The 22187-nt window shown below is 34.1% G+C and overlaps 1 protein-coding gene across 1 annotated transcript in view; it reads left to right on the top strand.

Moving 5' to 3' along the window:
* The first annotated feature begins 1996 nt into the window (after nucleotides 1-1996).
* Nucleotides 1997-22187, top strand: part of LOC124982700 (disintegrin and metalloproteinase domain-containing protein 18-like) — a 132597-nt gene continuing 112406 nt past the window's right edge. The window contains exons 1-9 of the mRNA XM_047549666.1: nucleotides 1997-2026; nucleotides 2513-2568; nucleotides 4782-4860; nucleotides 5351-5427; nucleotides 6381-6558; nucleotides 15522-15587; nucleotides 18304-18375; nucleotides 18578-18744; nucleotides 19816-19897. Coding sequence (XP_047405622.1) covers nucleotides 1997-2026; nucleotides 2513-2568; nucleotides 4782-4860; nucleotides 5351-5427; nucleotides 6381-6558; nucleotides 15522-15587; nucleotides 18304-18375; nucleotides 18578-18744; nucleotides 19816-19897 — 807 coding nt within the window. The remainder of the gene's footprint in view (nucleotides 2027-2512; nucleotides 2569-4781; nucleotides 4861-5350; nucleotides 5428-6380; nucleotides 6559-15521; nucleotides 15588-18303; nucleotides 18376-18577; nucleotides 18745-19815; nucleotides 19898-22187) is intronic.

Genomic DNA, 22187 nt, shown 5'->3' with positions numbered 1-22187 from the left:
GCCTCAGCCTTGCCAGACTCTGGGATTACAGGAGTGCACCCCTGCACGTGGCTCCATGTGTCCTTGAAAAGACTGTATTCTACGTTTATAGGTGGAGTGCTCTGAATGGAATATGTCTGTAAGTTAAATTGGTTTGTATTGCTGTTCAATCTCTCTGTTCCCTTATGAATCTTTCTGGTTGTTTTTCCATACCTGAAAGCTGAGTATTAACGTCTCCTACTATTGTAGTGTCTCCACCCTTTAGTTGTCAATTTTCTTCAGGTATTGGGGAGCTGTACTGTTTGTCAAACAGAGAATTATTAAATCTCTCTGATAAATTGTTCTTTTTGTTGTTATATAATGCCCTTCTCTGTCTCTTGTGACAGTTTTTGACCTGAAGTCTAAGTGTGGTCACTCCTGATTTTTTAGAAGTCTTGAAGAACTCCTGTTATCTTTAAGTTCCCATACTTATGTACTTTTTTCATACTTTCATTTTCAGTCTTTGAGTGTCACTAGAGCTAAAATGAATCTCTTGTTGACAGTATATAGTTTTGTTTTTAAATTTATCTAATCCATTAATGTCTTTTAATTGGGGAGTAATTAATTTATATCTTACATCATTTCATATTTAATTTCCAGAACCTTTCTTAGCTTTGCTAGTATTATCAGTTTATCCCTAAGTTATGTCCAGTCTATTATTTAGGATAATAGTTTACTTAAAAATCAAGAAATATACTTTTCTCCATTTGATCTGCAGATGGTTCATTTCCATAATTGTGCTTCCCTCAGTAAGAACTGTCTGATGTTCTTCATATGCTAGCAGTGTAATGCAGTGGTCAAGCACATGGTCTGTCAAGTTCTAATAATGAGATATTTCAGCTTAGGAGAGTTACTTACCTAAATCTCTGAGTGTGAAAATTATGGGGGTTTTGAGGATAAAAATGTTTTAAAAATACATACAGTGCTTGGGATTGTACAATAAATATTATAAACACTCATTAAGCATTAGAAAATTTTAGAAATAATATTGTATTACATCTCATGACTACTCTTTAAATGTAATACTCACTCTTACTTTTCTACGAATATTAGCTACAATTACACCAAGATCATATTTCGCTGTTTTCTCTGGAGTCATTTCCTTAATTTGTTAGATTTGCTGTCTTTTTATCTTGGTGTATACATTCCTAAGATGTTAAACAGGTTTCTTTTCTTTTTCCTTTTGTGTGTGTGTGTGTGTACTTGCCATTGTACTCAATATAGCGTCACATTCTCTGTTTTGCATTCTGTTTGGAATTATGCATTAGATCTGCTGTAATAGCTTACTGGGATGGTTAGATTTGTAATGCCCCATAAACGCCGCTGGTGTGTTAAACTGTTGGTTCTCAGCCCTTGGCTCTGTTAGGAAGTGTTGGAACCTTTAAGCCTTTAACTAGGTGGGCCCTAGTCAGAGCAAGTAAGGTCACTGGGTATGTGTCCTTGGAAGGGATATTGGGGGTGGGGGTGGATATTTCCTGTTTCTCTCTTTACTTCCTGGCTGTCATGAGGTGAGCAACATCCTCTACCTCCCACTCCTATCATGATGTTCTGCCTTGACACAGCCCTAAAAGCAGAAGGTTAACCTACCATAGACTGAAATCTCTAAAACTGTGGGTCAAAGTAAACCTTTCCTTTTCACAAACTGATTATCTCAGGTGTCTGTTATAGTAATGAAAACCCAAGACACTAACTTTTAGGGAAGTAATAGGGTAAGTTTTGCCTCAGGTCTGGGTTATTTGTAGCTGATCTTAGCCCAAGTGCTCTTACTGCCCAGGTGTTTCCTGTTATAAGCAGCACTGTCCAGTTTTTTTTCTGCCAAGTTTACAGACTGTTCCAGCTTCAAATTGAAGATCTCCTTTAAAAATTGTTTTGTCTTATAAATTGCTCGGAAGAATGTCTGTCTGAATTTGTGGAGATGGTCCAGTTTATCAAATTCCACAGTCACTCCTGTTCCTGAATACTAATGCATCATATTAGGATGACGAAGACTGTTATCACTCAATCTCTGGTATTTTAGGACTCTTATCCCTGGAGCTGTGCCAATATTCACTGGCTTCTTGTCTGTACAGTCTCTCAGGTCTGCTTTCCTCATAGATTTTTGTTTTAAGAGTTGTTAAATGTTTCTGAGTATACATGTCTTATTGGTTCATTGTATCTGATGTGTAATGTGAGCCTCAGTCCTGTCTCATTTATATTGACTTAAAATGTGTATATTTTGAGATAGAAGCAATTACTGTATTATTAATCACATTAAGATTTTGTATTTTTTCAAACTGTGTTCCACTTTGTTTTCTAAAAGTCATCCTTACACTTTAATCACAATGTTCCTTAATTTATTGCTATTAAGTTCTTACTGGTTAATATTATAAATTCCAAGAAATATGTTAATTTTAAATCTATTGAATCAGTCATTTTGATTGGTGAAAAAAATACTGTTTTATTTTGTGTACTTCTGATTTACTAAATTTCCTTTATTCATTTTGATTTATTTTAGGTGATTTATATCATTTCAATTGATGGAAAACCATATACCCTGCACCTTAGAAAAAAGTAAGATACAATTTTTTCTTTACAGGAAAGGGAAACTTTGTGCTTAGATTTTACCTTCCTAAAGTCGTTGCACATTATTTAAATTCAGAAATGCAATACAGTATAGAGTTGTTTGCTCTTCAAATTAGGATTCATTATTAGCTTTTGAATATTGTCTTTGTGAGGGCCATTCATTTTATTTTTCCAGTTTTATATGTTTAAATTAAGAAATAAGCTGCATGCTTATAAATCTTTAATTAAGTATAAGCTGTTGAATCCAAGAATGTTATGTAATGGAAATTAAGTATTTCATATATGAAAACAGACTTTGTTAACTTGTCCATTGGTTGTTGGAAGTTCAAATAGTAGCATGCTTTTTATAATGTGTTAATCAGATACATATTTCTTTTTTAGCAACCTTTTTGAATACATTTTTATAAAATTCTCCAAGGAATACAATAATTCAATAATTTAAAAAATGTTATATAGTGTTGCAGTCATGAGCTCTATATCAGTCTTAGGATATCTCTTTCCCCTTGTAAAAGCCCTGACGTCAATTCCCTTAATCTTTGGTCCCACCCATAACTCCAAGAAGCACTCAATCTTTTCTGTATCCTGATTTGTATTTTCTCAATAGTTCATATAAATAGAGTCAAATAGCCACTACTCTGTACTTTTAAAATGCCTATTTTTTGTTACATATTTACTATTATTCTTATATAAATATTTGATAAGATTATCAGTAATATTCATGTTTTTAATAGTTCTTAGTCTTCATTTTTCTCAACCAGTTGACAGATTTGGTCAGTGTTTCTTTCACAGAATACTTTCCTCACTCATCTTCCAAAATACCACAAACTTTTGGCCCTTGTTTGACTCCTCCTGTGGTTATTATTCCTTCTATCTGTCTGTGGCTCCGTCTCTTCTGTAGATTCCTTCTCATCTGTCCAATCTTAGAATACTTCAGGGTAATATATTTGAATTTCTAAAAAAATCTACATTCAATCACCTAGTTATTTAATTCAGTCTTGCGACTTTAAATACCACCTGTGTGTTGAGTGCGCCCAGATTTATATGCCTGACTTACCCTTCTCCTGTGGACACCATATCATTTATTTCACTATTTGATAATGAGTGTTTACTAGGATTCACATCAGTAACATTTTGGAAATGAATTTCTTTTCCTTTTCCCAAATTTATATTTCTCATGATCATCTCAATAAATGGCCACTCATCTATTCCAGTTTCTCATAAAAAAAGAAAGAAATATAAAGGAAGAATTAAAAAAAAAAAAAAAAAAAAAAACCACCTTGGAGTCAACCCCTGGACATCTTTTTTCTTTTATTTTCCCTTGGGTTCAGTGAGCTATTTGACCCTATGTGATCTCAAAGTATACCCAGCACAGAACCTTCACACTACTCTCCTTGTTGAAGCCACCATCATGTCCGGCCTAGGTAACAGTAGTAGCTTTCTAGCTGGTCTCCCTGCTTCTGTGTATCTTGCCATGCAGATTATTTTCAACATAGCATTTAGTTTGATTCCATTACAATGTTGCTCTGCCTGCTGTCTTCCCCTGCTCAAACCCTCTAAAGCCTTCTCATCACTGTGACACTACATCATCCTACTATCTGTCTTCTTTCCACACTGTATCAGTTTCAGTACCCATATTTGTTCTTTGTATATGTAAGCATATCTCTGCCTCTAGGTCCTTGCATTACATCTTAACTCTGTCTGGAATAACATTTTTATAAAAGCCCACATAGCTTGTTCTTCACATGTGTAATCATCTTTTCAGCAAGCCTTTCCATGCCAATCTTATGTACATTTTTAACCATCCCACAGCACCCAAGCCTTCCTTATTGTCATCTAACATGCTAGAAGTATGTGTCTCTGACTGTCATGGCCAGAGATTTGATCTTTTGTTTACAACTGCATCCAGCATGCTTAAGAGGGCCTGTCATAAATAGATACAGTAATAAATATTGTTGAATGAAAACATATTCAGGCACAAATGAAAATATTCTTAAATAGAGGAGTCACAGTCTATTCCAGGGTTCAGAAAGCCTGACACTCTGGTTTCCAGTTTTATGAGTTTCAACTATGATGCTACACTAAAATTAATCAAATTTTGTTATTATATGAAAATTTTACACTCAATTTTTATGCTTATTATTTTAATGTGTATATTTGCACTGAATTTGTAACTTAAACTTTATTTGCTGATTTGTTTTTAGCTCATTCCTATCCCAGAATTTTTTGGTTTATACATATAGTGAAACTGGATCTTTGCAATCTGAGTCTTCATATTTTATGGTAAGAGTCAGATGTCTTAGACATGTAGTATCATCATATGTTTCTGTTGAACATACATCCTGTTTAGGATATCCTGTTCTGTGTTGACAGTTTTTTTTTCCTGGTGCTAGGAACTGAACCCAGGGCCATCCATGTACCTGTTAGAAGCACTCTACCACTGAGCTGCATACCCAGTCCTATATTGACAGTTTAATACAAATGTTTTATTCTGTATAACTCTGACCTGTTAAACAGTTTTACAGTTGTACATGGAAATGGCATATGATAAAGATGTAACCCAGATACAAAGAAACACTCATGGGTATCCAGGTGGTATTAAGTGAAGATAGTTGTCAAATACCTTTTTACCTAAGCATTTACATTAATAATTCTATATAATTCATGCTCTTATTATCAAATCTTTTAATTCTTTAGTCTTCTGAAATGTTTGATAGTACATTATTTTATTCAGAAAGAATTCATGTATTCACCTGTTCATCCTCTTTTTCAGATGCATTGCCATTACCAAGGATATGTTGCAGAATCTCCAAATTCTGTTGTGACACTCAGTGTCTGCTCTGGCCTCAGGTTATAGCATCTTAGAGAATATTTGTACATCAAAGAAATAGGATTTCACTTTAAAATGAAACTTAGTGGCTAGCAGACACAAATCAGGAAAAATCTGAGTTTCTTTTATCATGATCTTTCATTTGTCTTAATGTTAATACCTGTACCTAAGTGTTCAATCAAATGCAGTCAGTCCAGGTAGTCCTGAATGGAGACATTTCCAGGATACTGGGCAGAAATGTATAAACTTTAGAATGTCCCTTTAAATGTTATTGTTGCAATCTCTATCATTATGTCAGCTATGAAAAATATCCTTAGTTATTTAAATATAATAGCCGTGTACAATATGATTTCAGTTTATTATCATATATAAGTTAACAAGAAGCTTCTTGATAGAAAAAAGGCACAAATAGGTGATTTTCATCACTGATGGTGGGAAACTTACTTATATATTTACCAGAGGAAGAAGGTTCTAGAGTAGAGAAAAAGAATAGGGTCTCCCTAACTTCTTTTTCATGTTAACCACCTGATTTCCAGTATTTGCTCATGTCAGTTCAAAAAAGCGGGCATCCTCTGAACATGATTTTCATAGATATACAACTCTTCAGATATCCGGTCTGCGTGTTTGATATCCATTACTTTGATATGTGTAAGAATAAGAATTTTTTTCTTGAAATTATCAATGAACATCTTGATTACTGGCAGGATTTAACTCTAGTTAATATATCTTGAATGAATACAGTTATCCAGAAATTATAAAATATTCTTCACAAATTTACTTCCTTAAAATGTGAGCAAAATCAAAGCAGATATGGTATCTGTTAACTAGTAGTAGATTGCAAAAAGCAAAGAGGAAAAGAAATCTATTTAAAACATGTGCTTTACTATGATTATTTTTTATTTCTCATAACATTTCAGATTATAGCTTTGATGGGCTCATTTGCAAGATTTTTATAATTATTACTTTTATTCAGAGGATTTCTGCAGTTTGAAAATATCAGCTATGGAATTGAGCCACTAGAATCTTCAGCAAGATTTGAGCACATAATTTATCAAGTGAAAAATGGCAGTCCAGATGTACTAACCTTAGCAGATAATTACAGCCATATTTGGCAGAAAGACCAGTTCTACAAAGTTCATTTAAGTTCACAGGTAACTGTTGGGATTCTGATGTTATAAAATACTAGGAAATTACTTCTATAGATTATTTTTAATCCTGAAAGGAAACTATTTTGCTACTGAGTAGAGCTTTTACTTTTTATTTCTACTTTCTATATCTTGAAATAAAATATGCAGATTTCATATACAATGTCTGAAAAAATTATATTGTATCATTTCTTGATATATTATGCAAAATTTCTTGATTTTCTGTTTTTTCAAAGACAGTATTTATCTATTTATTTATTTATAACACAGGGGTGCTTAACCACTAAGCAACATCCCCAGTCCATTTTTATGTTTTAGTTAAACACAAGGTCTTGCTGAGTTGTTAAATGCCTCTAATCTGCTGAGGCTGTCTTTGAACTCGGTATCCTCCTGCTTCAGCCTCCTGAGTTGCTGAGATTACAGGCATGTGCCACCACCTCAGGCTCAAAGAAAATATTTATTATTAAAATAAATTGAGCATTACAGGAAGAACAAATTCACTATTACTTCCAATAACCTGGTAAAATTGCTTTTAGTATTCTGACATGCAACTGTACATGCTACCTGAACAAATATTTCTGAAACAGGCAATCATTTGTATATTATTCAACTCTCTTATTTTTTATGGAATTTTTGGTTTACATTCTCTTTCAGCACAATGTATTTGGTTCACCACTTTTTGGCCTTGATGATGTCTGATGAAAAATCAGTTGTTAATTTTATACCCTTGTATAGGATGGTGCACCTCCCTGTTGTTTCTTTCAAGACTATTAGAGTTACTTTGTGACTGTTTGCTTACAATGTGTCAGAGTGGGTTTCTTTATGTTTACACTACTTGGAGTTCATAGAGCTTCCTGAATGTGTGAATTTATATTTGTTTATTTATCATATTTGGAAATATTCTACAAATATTTTCCTGCCCTTTTAACTCCCGTCTCCTGGTATTCTCATTACGTATGTATATGTTGTGTGTATGTAAAATGCTTGGTAGTGTCTCACAGGTTTCTGAGTCTCTGTTCATTTTTCTCCCTTCTTTTTTTCTTTCTGTTCCTCAGACTATGTAATCTCAACTGGTTTGTTTCCAAGTTCACTGATCTTTCTTCTGTCTGCCATCTTTTCTTGTGCCTCTCCAATAAATATTTAGTTCCTCATACATTAAAGAGTTAATTTCAGTTACTGTAGTTTTCAAATCCATAATTTTTTGTCATTTCTATGTTTATTGATATCTTCTAAGAAGATATCATTATACTACTTTCCGTTAGTTATTTATACATGATTTCCTTTTGCTGTTTAAATTTATTTAAAAGAGCTGAAGTATTTTTCTAGTATCTTCATCATCAACATCTAGTCTTCAGCAATGACAGGTCCATTGATTTTTTTTTTTTTTTCCTGTGTATAGGCCACAATGGTTTGGTTCTTTTATGTCTTTCTCTCCCTCTTTTTTAAATCAGAAACTGGACACTCCAAATAATGGTAGTTCTAGAAATAAAGTTCTACCTCCTGTCCTGTCCCATTTTTTTTTTTTTTTGTTATGTGTTGTTGTTTACCTTGTGAATTTTCTGAACTTGTTCTCTTAAGTCTAGGTTCTTTGTTGTGTGTAGACACCGAAGTCCCTATTCTGCACAGTAATGGGCCTCCATGTGCCCTCAGGACAGGCCCTCATCACTGAGCCAGACGCTTAATAGCTCTGCCTTTTATTTTACTTCCTGTTTGCATAAAATCTCAAGATTTGCATAAAATCCAAGAGTTTAGGATTTTTTCAAGTCTTTCCTAAGCATAATTGCATGCCTGTAATTGATTTCACTAGATATCTTTGGGAAAAAAGACTTTTAACATTGAGTGAGGTATCATTTCAGTCAAATATGGGCATGTTTTATATTGGTCTTAACAACTCTCTGGGAATGAGATTTGCAAAATGTCCCAGCCGCATTCTGTTTTTTAAAATTTATTGCCAGTCTGCTGGTGTTCATGGCAAATATGGGCTAATTATTTTCAACTTATGGGGACAAATTCAAATTCCACAAAGATACTGCTTTTACCTAGATTGGTCCATTTCTTGAAAAAAAAAAAAAAAAAAAAAAAAAAGAAGGGAAGGAAAAAGAAAGCCCACTTTCTAGAATTCTGTAATGTGGTGGTCAATTTAGAGTTCTGAAAATGTTGAGTTTTAATAATTACTGTCAGTTATCTTGATTTTATATTTGAATCTTTGGAGTTCCTTATAGATAGTTCATTATTTCATGAATTCTATGTGATGTGTACCTATAATGTTGTATTATATTGTGTTTTCTAATTCCTCCATTAACCCATGGGACATTTAGAAGTATGCCTATGTTGAAATTTTTCTAGATATACTTTTGATATTGATTTTTAATTGAACCTCACCATGTCTAACAGTGGCTTTAGTCACTTCTCTCTGTATTACTCACTTGTGTCAAATAGGATTCCACAAATGTCTAGTAGTTCTATTTGTGTTCTTCAAAACTTGTATTCTACATCTTTTGCCCTTACATGGAATTTGTAGTTTGTTCCTGTTAACACACCATTCTATTTTCCTTGTAATAATTTTTAAACTTTGTTATAAGTGATATATTAATTTTAATTACTGGTAAACTTCCACTATTTGCTTTCAGATTCTCATCAGTTTTGTCTAGCAGTTTCTGAGAAAATTGTGATAACAGATAAGATTCAAGAGCAAGAACAGAGAATCCCTTTTATTTCCTAGATTCTTTCTAATTGTAAGGTAACCAACACCTCTTTATAAAAACAGAATGTAAGGTTCTTCAATGAGAAAGTACCATTTATAGACACATAAGGAATAGGCATACTCCTTTCTTTGTTGGGTGGTTGTGGTGAAGTATTATTATCAGAGATTTGCATCATTTTCCTGGCTCTTGTGTTCTTGTAAGAGATGATTTCAGGCAAGACATAAAATGTAGTAAAAGTATTGAAAGATTTATTAAGGAAGAAGGCACAGAAGTCACCCCCCAAGAGACAGGGTGGGTCATCTTAAAGAGGAGAGCAAGGATTTTCTCCTTTGTTCTTCAGTTTTATTGGAGTTTTAGGGGAGGTTTTCAGAAGGTGCTGCTCAAGTATTACCTCCCAGCTCTGGACTGACAGACTGTGTTTGATTTCTATGCCTTTACTATGTGTACTTTTACCCATAGGTATTTAAGTGAAACCCATAAGGAGGGTGAGAAAAGTTATAACTTAACTGTGATATCATAAAGCTAATATATCATATGCAAACAACCTAAGGGCAACTCTTGGTCATCCTGATCCAGATTGCAGGTCCCAACTAGAGTTTGTTTTATAGAATTTATGCTTAGTAAGCTCTGGTCAGAATCATTCTTCTTTCCCAAGTCTGGGAATCTCTGGTCTGTGATGTTTGAGCAGGGTCTTGTTTAGACATTTAAGCAATTAAGTCCTTTTGAGCAAGCATACCCTCGCCCTTTGGTTCTTACCTCCTGAGTTTATCTTCCTCCTGTTGTAAGAGGAATGGTTTATAGAACTGAGATCAGGCAAGGGTCTTGAAATAGCTATTTTGTCAAACCTTGTGGTACTACTGAGGCAGGGCTCTTGATTAACTGATTTGTTCAGTTTTAAGCATTGTCTTAAACCCCTGACCCACTGCTCATGTCCAACTGCTTCCTAACAGTATTTGGTACTGAATTTGAATATCTGATCTTGCATGTTGTGTAGTCTTTTCTACTAGACCATTTAAAATATTAATTTCAATTGTTTTAAATCCCATTTCCAATAGGTTCAACAACTGTGTCATCTGTCAGTTTGTTTTTTATGATTATTATATCTTTCGGATTATGCTTTTTCTTGCTTATCTGTAATCATCCTTGTTTTGTTTTTTTTTTCTTCTAAAAACTAGGCAATTGAATAAAGAAGCAGATCCTGAATTACTGACAATACTTTTTTGGACTGGAGATGAGTACACTTTTCTTCTTGTCTAGGACTTTAGTTCGAAAGTATTGTTAATCTAGTAAGACAATGGGGATATTTGATCTTTGTTGATGCAGTTACTCCATGATACCAGAGGCTTCTTCACATTTCTTTAGTGTTATCTCGCTTACAGTGAGCAACAATTTGCTACCAAGTTGCCTGCTTCTTGCTTGTCTTGGGTTTCTCTACTTGGCTTTGTTATGTGCGTTTGCAGACAAAATTAATCTTCTAGGAATTTCAGCTATCTTTACTGTAATATAATATAAAGCTGCTCCCCCGCCCTTTACGCTGCAGTCGTTTCCCTGCCTCCCAACTTCTTGTCAGTCTGAACATCCTAGCTAGCTCTTGGTTCATCAGTCAGCTTGCAAGTATCCTTCTCTGTTATTGGTCCCGTTAACCCACAGAATTTGACTGCTTAAGGATAGCTCTCCTGCCATTTTCTCTTCTCCTCACTTTCATGCTCTCTCTTCTTCTCACTTTCATGCTTTCTGTCTCCTACTCACTATGCTTTCTCTTTCCTCCTTCCTTTTCACACTCTCTCTTGTGTGCACTCTCTCTCTTTTCCTCTCATTTTCTCTCTTACCCTGTAGGGAGACACTCTGTTTGCTTAATAAACCCTCTTATGTAAGTTCCCATGTCCAGAGTAGTTTCTGGGTTCTTACATTTACTGTGTTTTTTCTTTATATATCTGAGCATAGAAAGGGGGCTTGGAATGAGGCAGAGAACACAGGTAGTTTCTTATGTTATGATTGAAGCTCAGTGCTAGTCAGGCATCGTGAATTTTGGTCTGGGGGATATAATCTACAAATATCCCTGTCCTCCTCAGCTGTAATGCTGGATCTAGAAAGTACTCCTTTTCCTCCCTTTTAAGGTAAAACATTTTTCTTGCCCCCCTGTAATGGGTTTCACCAATATCTTCAGGTTACAAACCTCTTAGCCCTTTCCTTTGGTGATTAATTCTTTTGTATTTTAAGGAAATTTTGTATGTGAAGGACATAGATTTGGGCAGTTTTTGATGTTCTCCCTTTGCAGCCAGCACCATGATGAAATCTTTTCCAGTTTTTCCAGTCTTTACTGTTAGTAGCCTGTGCAATTCCTGCAGGGAAAAAAAAATCCGTAAGAAACTAAGAAACCAATTATCTTCATGATTCACAGACATTTAGGTTTGCACAAGACTGGGCTTTAGAAATTCAGCCCCAATTTCTACCTGGTAAATTTATCAACTTACATGGCACTTGGTGTCCTGAGCAGCAAGTATGTAAATGTTTGGTTCCTGTAACAACCTGCAGGGGCATTTCTCTCTACACATTTAGGTTAATGGCTTTATCTTCAATTTCAGCTCTTTAGTAGATTCGATAAAAATCACTAACATGGCTGGGCCTGTAATTGCAGCTACTAGAGAACCTGAGGCAGGAGGATCACAAGTTCAAGGCCAGCCTCAGCAACTGAGTAAGACCCTGTCTCGAAATTAAAAAAAAAAAAAAATTAAGAGGGCTAGGGATAAAGCTTAGTAGTAGAGAACCCTGGGTTCAATTCCCAGTATTGAAAGAAATCACTAACACGTGGTTTCTTAAGGCTTTGCTCTGTTGTATATGTGGAAGCAATGCTCTTTTCAGTCTTTTATGTCCCTGATCTGAAATTAGAAACCCGAAAGGATTATTATTATTATTATTTGGCAGCAGTGAGCTAAAAATTAAAATGAAAGCAAAATGCCTGGTATAATTCAGTTTCTCAAGAAATTTGATGATAGCTGTGCAACTTGTATGTGTCTGTCAGCACTCACTATTCGTCATGGAAGCCAGTGTGATCTACTTGACAACATGAAGATCACAAATCAAAACTATGCTAAAGAAGCATGTATATATACTTTACTTTAGAATTTTTTTTAATACTTTTCCTAAAGATGATAGTTGAATTTATAGAGTTTTAGAGCGGTCTTTTTCATATCACTAATTTAATCAAGACTTTTTATGCATATCAATTATTTTTCAGTTTGCTCATTGTTCAAATTCAGTCTTGAGTGGAAAAAGACTGTGGGTACAGTTCTTAATGCATTATGACTATTAGCTGAAAAAGAAATGAACATGAAAGTTAATGAATATCAGTTTTATGTCAGTTATTATCAGGTACTTTAAATTCAAAATTAATTTCAATAATCATTTAGAATCTTCATCAAATAATCTAAAATTTCAAGGACTATGATATGGACAAGATAGATACACCATCTCTTATTTTCCCCATAACTTAAAAAATCCTAGACATTCTTATGCTAGACAAACCTGAGAACTCCAAAGCTGAATACCAGGAAGCAGACAAGCTAGACACCTCCATATGCAAGAAACAATATGACAGTGGTAAGCTGTCTGCTTTTGTTTTCACTTTTTTTTTCCCTCTCTTACTCTGGATGCAGGGGAAGCCCACAACTTTCAAACGTCAGTTAGTGAAAACAAAAATTGCAAAGAAAAATTTGCTCTCTTTGGCAAAAGTACTGGAAAAGTGGCAACACAGCAAAATCCAAGCTTCCAAACAATAACTACCCTACTCCATAGAATGCTGAAGAAAAATTGTGCCTCCCTCCAATTCACTTCTTTCAGCAATGGCCAAGTGGGGAAACTTGAATTCTCACCTGCATGCAAAGAGGTTCACTTATCTATGCACAAATAGTATCACAGAAGGTTAGGTACAGGGCTGGGTTGATTCTGCTTGATGGCAGTAGTGCCCCTTCTCTGTAGTGTCACTGGAAGCCACATAGGGAGCATGTACTTCCTCGCGCTACTCTGGGGTAGACAGAAAGCTGAGTAGAAACCACTGATTTTTGCCACTTCTTAGTTGGTGACAAGCCCCACTCCCCAGAAGTATTAGTGAAGTATGGGTAGTAGAGACACTCCTTCTAGCTAGGTGGTATCATCAGGCATCCATGAAGGCTGAGTTAGCTGGCAGTAATGAGGCAGCAACCACGGCATCTTCACCGGTGCAGCATCAGAGAAGTTATGACAAACCATTTCAGTAAGATCCAGAGACTCATTATGTACTCACTGCACCCAGGAAACAATAGAAAGATGCTTTCAACACCATGAACCATTGATGCTTTTACTTCAATGAGAAGATCATCAGCAAATGCCAAGAATGAAATGACATAAAAGTTGGAATATCTGACAGCTGTTTAAGGAAGTTACAAAAGGTTCAAACAAGAAATTATGAACATAATTTAAAATGGCTAAAACATGGGGCTGGGAGTGTACCTCAGTTGTAGAGCATTTGCCTAACATGCACAAGTCCCTGGGTTCCAACCCCAGCAACACACACACACACACACACACACACACACACAAGCCTTGACAGAGAAACAGAAGATAGAAAACCTCAGCAAATAATTAGAAGGTATAAAGTTGTTTGAAGTAAAAATGCTAGCACTGTTTGATGTGTTTCTCAGAGTATACAGCAGAAATATTTAAGACAACTACATTATAAAGAGAAGTAAAATATCTTAAAGAGGAGGGGGAGTAAATTTATTAAACCTTACTCAAACTAATAAATTGTCAATTCCAGTAGAATATGATGTTACATGACCCAATAACTAGAGCCATCTCCCTGAAAAAAGTCCATTCACAGACATATTCTTAAAAATAACTATCGATAAATAAAACTTGATTCTCAACATTTTTTAAGCAACCCATAGTAGGAAAAACATGAAAAGAGAATAACAAAACAGTGAAAAAAAGAGAGAGAAAACAGTAACATGGTAAGCTAATTAAATCCCCCACATATGGCTAATAACATTAAATACGAATGATCTAAATACATCAATTTAAAAGTTAAAACTGGCAAAGTGCATGTAAAAATAATGACTCAGGTACTATTTGTAACAAATTTTCTCAAATGTAAGAAATATGTAGGGTAAGAGGAGAGGACATGAAAAGGTATTTCATAAGTAATAGGTTGGTCAAAGAGGAAGTTTTCAAAGAAAGTAAAAACATACTGAAATAAGCAAAAATAAAATAGATCAAAAATTGTGTGACACAGAACAATAGAAGAAATTTTATAGCATTTTAAATGCTTACATTAGAAAAGGAGAAAAATGTGAAACGCTAAAATGTGGTGTAATAAATAGATGACATAGAGCTGACTGTCCTGACACAATCAAAATTATTGCATCATGGTCAGGCATGGTGGGGTACACCTGCAACCCCACTGACCTGGGAGGCTGAGGCAGGAGGTTCACAAGTTTGAGGCCAGGTTCGACAACTTAGCAAGACATAGTATCAAAACAAAAACAGTAAAAAGGACTGGAGTAGGGGAGGATGCATCTCAGTGCTAGAGTGCCCTGGGTACAATCTCCAGTATTGGAAAAAAAAATACACACACACACACAAACACACACACACACACACACACACACACACACACACAAATCTATCTATCTATCTATCTATCTATCTATCTATCTATCTATATGGAGAGAGAGAGAGAGAGAGAGTGCATCCTGTCAAGTGAGACACACATGACCTATTCTCTGCAATGATTGAATAATTTCTGATATCTTGCACTATGTTCTTTCCTGTGTACCCATAGGGCTAATAGGCGAACCACATTATTTACCTGAATTTCTGTGTAGACAATAAGTTCTCAAGTGTTGGAAAATTGTAGAAGAAATAATTTCTTATAACTTCTTACTGAATAAATGAAAGATTCTCAGTGATTCATAGCTGATGTTACTGTAGTCTTTTGGAGGACAATCAGTGAAGAATTCTCAATTATACCTGGAAGCATAGACTTGTCTTCAGATGAAGACAAAGAATTGATGTCTTTTTCATGCAGTACTAAGAAGAATACCAAGAACCCTATAGTACTCTAGCAGGATCACTGAAAATCTTTTGTGCCTGGAATATTTTGAAGTGAAATTTTATACTTCACTATTATTTTTATATTTAAAATTTTTGTCTTCTTTGTATCTAAGCTTTTGCTGTTAACAAGTTTGATACATATGACTCTTGATAATGCCTTTGTTGTTTTTCCAGGACAAATTTATTTCAAAACTGTTACCCCAATATCTAGAAATGCACATCATAGTAGAAAAAGCTTTGGTAAGTCACATTTTTCTCTTTTCCTTTCCTTTCTTTTTCCTGCCTTCTGTCCCTTCCCTCTCTCTTTCTTTGCTCTGAATGAAAATTTGATATTAATTTCAAAGATATAATGAATTTTTTCACTATTTCCAAATTAAGGCATTTTACTTGATGTGTATCAGATAAACAATGTGTTGCCTTTACATCCCATTATGAGTAAAAGCCCATACTGTCCTAGAGTGTCCTACACGCCTGCCCCTCCTAACCCCAGCTCAGCCCGCATCTTTTTGACCTCGCCTGTGACAGTCTTTCCCTTCTCTTGCCTACTCTAGTCTTTCTGGTCATACTGTTTTCTTTGAGCACACATAGTTTTTGTCTACCAATTTGTTAGGTGCATGGTCATTAGAAATTTCGCTTTAAAGAACTCACTTTTTTTTCTTTCTTTGTGTGTGTGTGTGTGTGTGTGTGCCTAGTACCAGTGCAGGCATGGTACTAGGGATTGGAACCAAAGGCAAACTCTCCTAAACTACAGCCACCAGCCGTTTTTATTTTTTATTTTGGGACACAGTCTTGCTGAATCGCCCAGACTGGCTTTGAACTTGTAATCCTCCTTCTTCAACCTCCCAAATAGTTGGGATTATGGGTGTGCATCACCACACCTGGTTTCCTTCTTTTAGTTTTTTTTTTTTTTTTTTTTTTTGTGTGTGTGTGTGTGTGTGTGTGTTTGTGTGTGTGGTACTGGGATGAACGCAGAATGTTGTGCATGTGAGGCAAGTGCTATACCACTAAGCTACATCCTCGCTGAAGAATGCACCTTTATTTTTTTAATTTGTTCTAATTAGTTATACATGACAGTAGAATGCATTTTGACACATCATACATAAATAGAGTATAACTTCTTATTTGTCTGGTTGTATATGATGTAGAGTTACACAGGCCATGTAATCATATATGTATATAGAGTAATAATGTCTGATTCACTGTACTACCTTTCCTACCCCCAGGCTTCCTCCCCTCCCTTCACTCCCCTCTGCCTAGTCCAGAATACCACTATTGATTCCCATACCTCTTATTTTGAATTAGCATCCACCTTTGGTTTTTGGGATTGGCTTATTTCGCTTAGCATAATATTCTTCAGTTCCATCCATTTACCAGCAAATACCATAATTTCATTCTTCTTTAGGGATGAGTAGTATTCCATTGCGTATATATACCACAGTTGAATGCACCTTTGAATGGAAGGTACAGATATGGAACAAGAGAATTATACTGTGATACATTATGTACATCCATGGAAATATACATTAAATCAAACCATAGAATAGGGAGAGATTAAAATTGTTGAGGAAAATTTTCATGGAAAAGAGTTTTATAGAGAAACATATAGCATTTATCAGCTTGATAAAATTGTGGGAATTAGGCATAGGTGTCCTGAAGGACAACTGCTATATTTACAAAATGATGAGAGTTTGATATTACTGAATTTCTTCTTTTATTGTCTCAATTTTGCTCAACCTATTTTGATGATAGGTAACATTTTCTACTGATTGAGCACTGTTGTGTTTCTCTTACGAATTGACAAATGGCCTATGGACTTTTGGACCTAGCAATACAACATGAGTTTTCATGACATTTAAATGTAGAAAACCATATATCTACTATTTGATAAGGTTGAATATTCACAGATCATCACAAATTATTATTTTTCTTATTTGTATGTTTCATCTATCTATCATCTACCAGATGCAATACTTTTGTATTACAGAGAAAGCATTTTACCTAGAATTTATTTAATTTTAAATTCAAACAATGGACATACATGGTTAACACACATTGCTGTTTTTATGAACATCTATAAGCAGTATATCTATTTCATTCACTATTCTAATTGTGAATCAATAGCCAGGAATTTTCCTGTACTTTGTAGAAATCCTTATTTTCAACTTGGAAAATTGGTGATTTTGACAGAGGTAGTAAATGTTTTCCATAATAAAAAAAATGAAATAATGAAGGGTATTCATTAAGTCCCAGATCTGAAACTATATATTCTCCAGAATTTGCAAAAATTAAAGGACATTTTCTTCCTCCTGTCCTTTTGCATTGCCTCCTCTTTATTCTGTGTAAACCTTATTGACTCACTCATTACACAGCTTGGTGATTTTTATTTTTCCTCCCATAGATAGGTTCTTGAATTTCAATTAATAGTTCTATTTCTTTGTTTTCTTACTCTTCTTCATTTCCAAGCATGTAGTGAGAGATATTTTGATTCCCTCTGCTTCACAGAGAATTCCTGACTCAAGAAGTTACCCTATAGTAGGTAGAAGTCTACAGAATTGTTTTAGTACCTCTTTTTCTTTTTTTCTTTCCACTTGAGAAGGTCTTTTATAATTAGTTTTTTACATGACAGCATATTTTTAAATATCATACATACATAGAATAAGTAGAACTTGTTCCAATTAGGATCCCATTATTGTGGTTGTAGAGGATGTGGATTTACATTGGTTATGTACTATCTTTAACATATACAAGAATCTATTTTGAATGCCTATGTATGCTTTATTTCTTTTTGTTGTTTTATGTAATTGTAAAAGTTATTACCTTTCTGTTAGCATGTTTTAAATTATGTGACAAAAACTATCCTTTTCCTGCCTGGAATCATAAAGATAGATTCACCATCTAAAAAATTGCTATCATGTGTATATTTAAAAAATCCTAAAAAGTAAAACTTGTTTTTCAGTATGATTATATGGGATCAGAAATGATGGCTGTAACACAGAAAATTGTCCAGATTATTGGGCTTGTCAACACTGTAAGTTTTAACCTTTGCATATTTCCAATTTTTGAAAAAATAATTGAAAATAGTTTGCATTTTATTCCAGTCAGTTGATGATTTAAAGACTTATTTTTAGTTCAATACTAAAAATACTCAAATGAACTTTTTATATTTTATGTACTCTTTTAATGTAATGATTGGTGGTTCTTAAAAAATATATCCCGAATCTTATTTTTAGATGTTTACCCAGTTCAAATTGACTGTTATACTGTCCTCCTTGGAACTGTGGTCACATAAAAACCAAATTTCTACCAAAGGGGATGCTGATGATGTATTACAAAGATTTTTGGCATGGAAACGGGACAATCTTATCCTACAGCCCCATGACATAGCACACTTACTTATGTAAGCACGATGTTCTACATTAATAAAGAGATATGCATAATAATTCCATCAAATTAGTAAATTAGTGAATTGTGTTCTTCATTTTTCTGTAGGAACTTTTAAAAAATGTTTATATATATTATATATACACATATGTATATAAATGTGTGTATGCATGTGTATATGTATAGATATATGTGCCCATTTACATATATATATGCATACAAATACCTGTGCCATTAAGGTGATAACACAATTGGAAATATAATTGAAATAAAAGTAATATCTGTCAATTTTATATCAGTGTATTTTAAAGTACAATTAATATGAAAAAAATCTGTATTTCATGAACTTTTATGATACGAACATTACTTGTAGTTTATTGACGTCAAAAGGATACTGTTCAGTTAAATTACCCATGCTACATTAATGTCTTTCATGTCTAGTTTTTGACTAAAATGGATCTGTGGGATCCAGTGTGTGGTATGTACATGTAATCCCAAAAACTCAAGAGGCTGATGCAGGAGGACTGCTAGTTCAAGGCCAGCTTGTACAACTTAGAGATACCCTGTCTCCAGATTTAAAAGTAAATAAATAAATAAAGGACTAGTGGTCAAGTATCCCTGTGTTCAATCCCCAGTGCCAAAATGAAAAACAAACAACAAACAAACAAGAAAAACAAATGCATTTGGATTTGGATTTTGTGTGTATACTGTTTGTATGTATAATAGTTTAATTTTAAGTAAGTGCTTATCTTTAGGATAGGTGAGATTGCTTCTTTCTCAAATTAAAAATTATTTTCTTTTCAGCATTTAGCAAAACAGTGAATGCACAATAAGGGAAAGTAAGTTGAATTTGAGATAATGAAATTACAACAAATCTAGGAGTTAGGTGAAGAAAATTGGTATTAAAATGAGATAATTTTCAATAATTTGAGCATTTTGTATAATGTATTAGGTATTATCCAGATTGGAATGTGGTATGTTTACAAAGTCATTTTCCAAATTTTATCAGGATATTTAATTTAATATATAAGGTTATAATTATTCTGAATAACAAACTTAATAAAACAGCAATACTATAATGATGTAGTTACAGGAAGCATCCTAAATATATGGGAGCAACATTTCCTGGAACAATATGCAGTAAAAAGTATGATGCAGGTGTTGCTATGGTATGTAAGTTTATCCTTCTTTATATTAGTACTTTTAAACTTTATACTATGAATATTAATGAAAGTAGTTGGTTTATAACTCCCTTTTTCTGTTTATATATATTGGTTATTATTTTATCAGAACAAAATATTAGAACGTTAAAAATGTTCATAAGTTTCAAGTAGAAGAAGTATAAGACAAACAGTACACTCATTCACCAACTGGTCATAATATTCATGAAAACTGCTTCGGATTTTTAAGTAAATACTTACGCCAAATGTAAAGACTCCCATATGTTTCCTTCAAGTTCAAGAAATCAAAAAAAAAATCATGACTTGGTGCTTATGTTTTCATGTATACTTCATGCTAGTTTTACAAATAGATATTTTTCTGTTTCTTTTCTTCTTTTATATGTCATCTTAGAACTATTTGCAACAATTTCTTAAACTGTATATACATGTTGAAACACACAAACCCAGTATGATACTTTATCTCTTGAACTTTTTATCATTTATCAAGTAATGCTTATGTTCTTATAAATATAATACTTACATATATTAGTAATACACACTGTATTACAAGATTCATACTGAGAAAACTTGATAGACCTGGCACATCTACATCCCCTAAATCCTCTTCCTTAATTCTTAAAAAGTTTCTTGCTGTCAGATTGTTTCATTTTGTTCATTTTGTTTTAAAGGATTTATTTATTTATTTGTTTGTTTATTTATTTATTTATTTATTGTATTGGGGATTGAACCCAGGGACACTTAACCACTAAGCCATGTGCCCAGCCCTTTTTAAATACTTTTATTTAGAGACAGGGTCACACTAAGTTGCTGAGGCTGGCTTTGAATTTGTGCTTCTGTCTCCATCTCCTAAGCTGCTGGGATTATAGGTGTGAGCCACTGAGCCCAGTTTAAAAGTTCTATTATAAGTGCATAATATGGGAAGAAAATTCGGCAAGTCATAATTAATTTTTATGATCAACCACAAAGATCACAAAATAAGGCATTATTAGTACTTCAAAAGACCACTGTGTTCATGCCTCATCCCACTTACTACCCATAATGATGGAAATTCCATTTCTAACACCCAGAGCTCTTGATTAGTTTTACATCTTTTTAAACTTTTATGTTAACACCACAGTGTGCATTTTGTGTCTGTAAAGATCCTCCATGTTTACATGTGTAGGAATATTTGTTTATACCTTTTTTTTTTTTTTTTTTTTTTTTGTGGTGCTGGGGATTAAACCCAGGGCCTTGTGCATGCGAGGCAAGCACATTACCAACTGAGCTGTATCCCCAGCCCTTATACCATGTTTTTAGAGAATATGCCCATAAGGTTTCTTGAGTCTACAAATGCAGGCGTGATCATCTGTCGACTTCCTCTCACTGGAGTTCATGCTAATAGCTATTCACATGGGCATTCTGCCTCTTTCATTCTTCCTCTATAATTTAATAACGTATTGGAATTATTCTATTCTCTCATAAGCCAAATAAACTAAGATTAGCTTACCTATAATATTTGGTTCTTTCAGAGTTTAATAATTGCATTATATTGGTTTTGTCAAGATTCTTTAATAAAATTATAAATTGCCTCTACTTTTCCACCCTTTCAGAAATTCTGTTACAGTAGGAAATGGCTTTACTGCTCATCACCTCACTAAAATTTCTGAAGCAGGTTGGCAGAAAAATAAATGTATTCAAAACGTGCTTTGAGGAAGATAGAGGAGAAATTTCTGTCTCAGATCTCCTCTTGGGGAAAGGAAAGGCTGGCTCAAGGGAGCGGGAAAGCTTTTATAGAAGACAGGAGGCAAAGTAGAACAAAAGTCAAGACATACACAATGCAAATTTAGTTAGCCAGAGAACTTATCAGTCTGAATTTCCACGGTGTCTGTCCTCAGCCTGAGGAAGTTTTATTCTCTGCGTGAGGAAGTTCAGCTGTCTCAATTCCTTCTTTCTACTCTAGGACATTCTGTAGAAATTTCCTTTTTCACCAGTCTTATTAGATAGTCTACATAGCTGCGGTTTGAGAATATTTATTCTTACCTCCTTCAGAATGTGTGTCTTCCTCTTTAGTGATTTGTTCACTCATCTTGGAAGAACACTTATGTCTGTAATCAGTATATGCTTACTGAGAAACAGTTACCAAAAGCAAACTGTATGAGATCTGGATGAGAGAAAATGTAGTAAAGATTTTTGAAAGCTTAGTGAATTTCAGTTTTTTAAAAAATATGGCTCTATCTCATGGATTCTTCTCTTTTGCCTTTTATCTTCTCTTCAGAAATTAAAGGGCATTCTTACTCTC

This window comes from Sciurus carolinensis, chromosome 4, assembly GCF_902686445.1.
Source record: "Sciurus carolinensis chromosome 4, mSciCar1.2, whole genome shotgun sequence".
Lineage (NCBI taxonomy): Eukaryota > Metazoa > Chordata > Mammalia > Rodentia > Sciuridae > Sciurus > Sciurus carolinensis.
The sequence above is the reverse complement of the archived record's forward strand: the minus strand, read 5'-3'. Positions and strand labels throughout refer to the sequence as shown.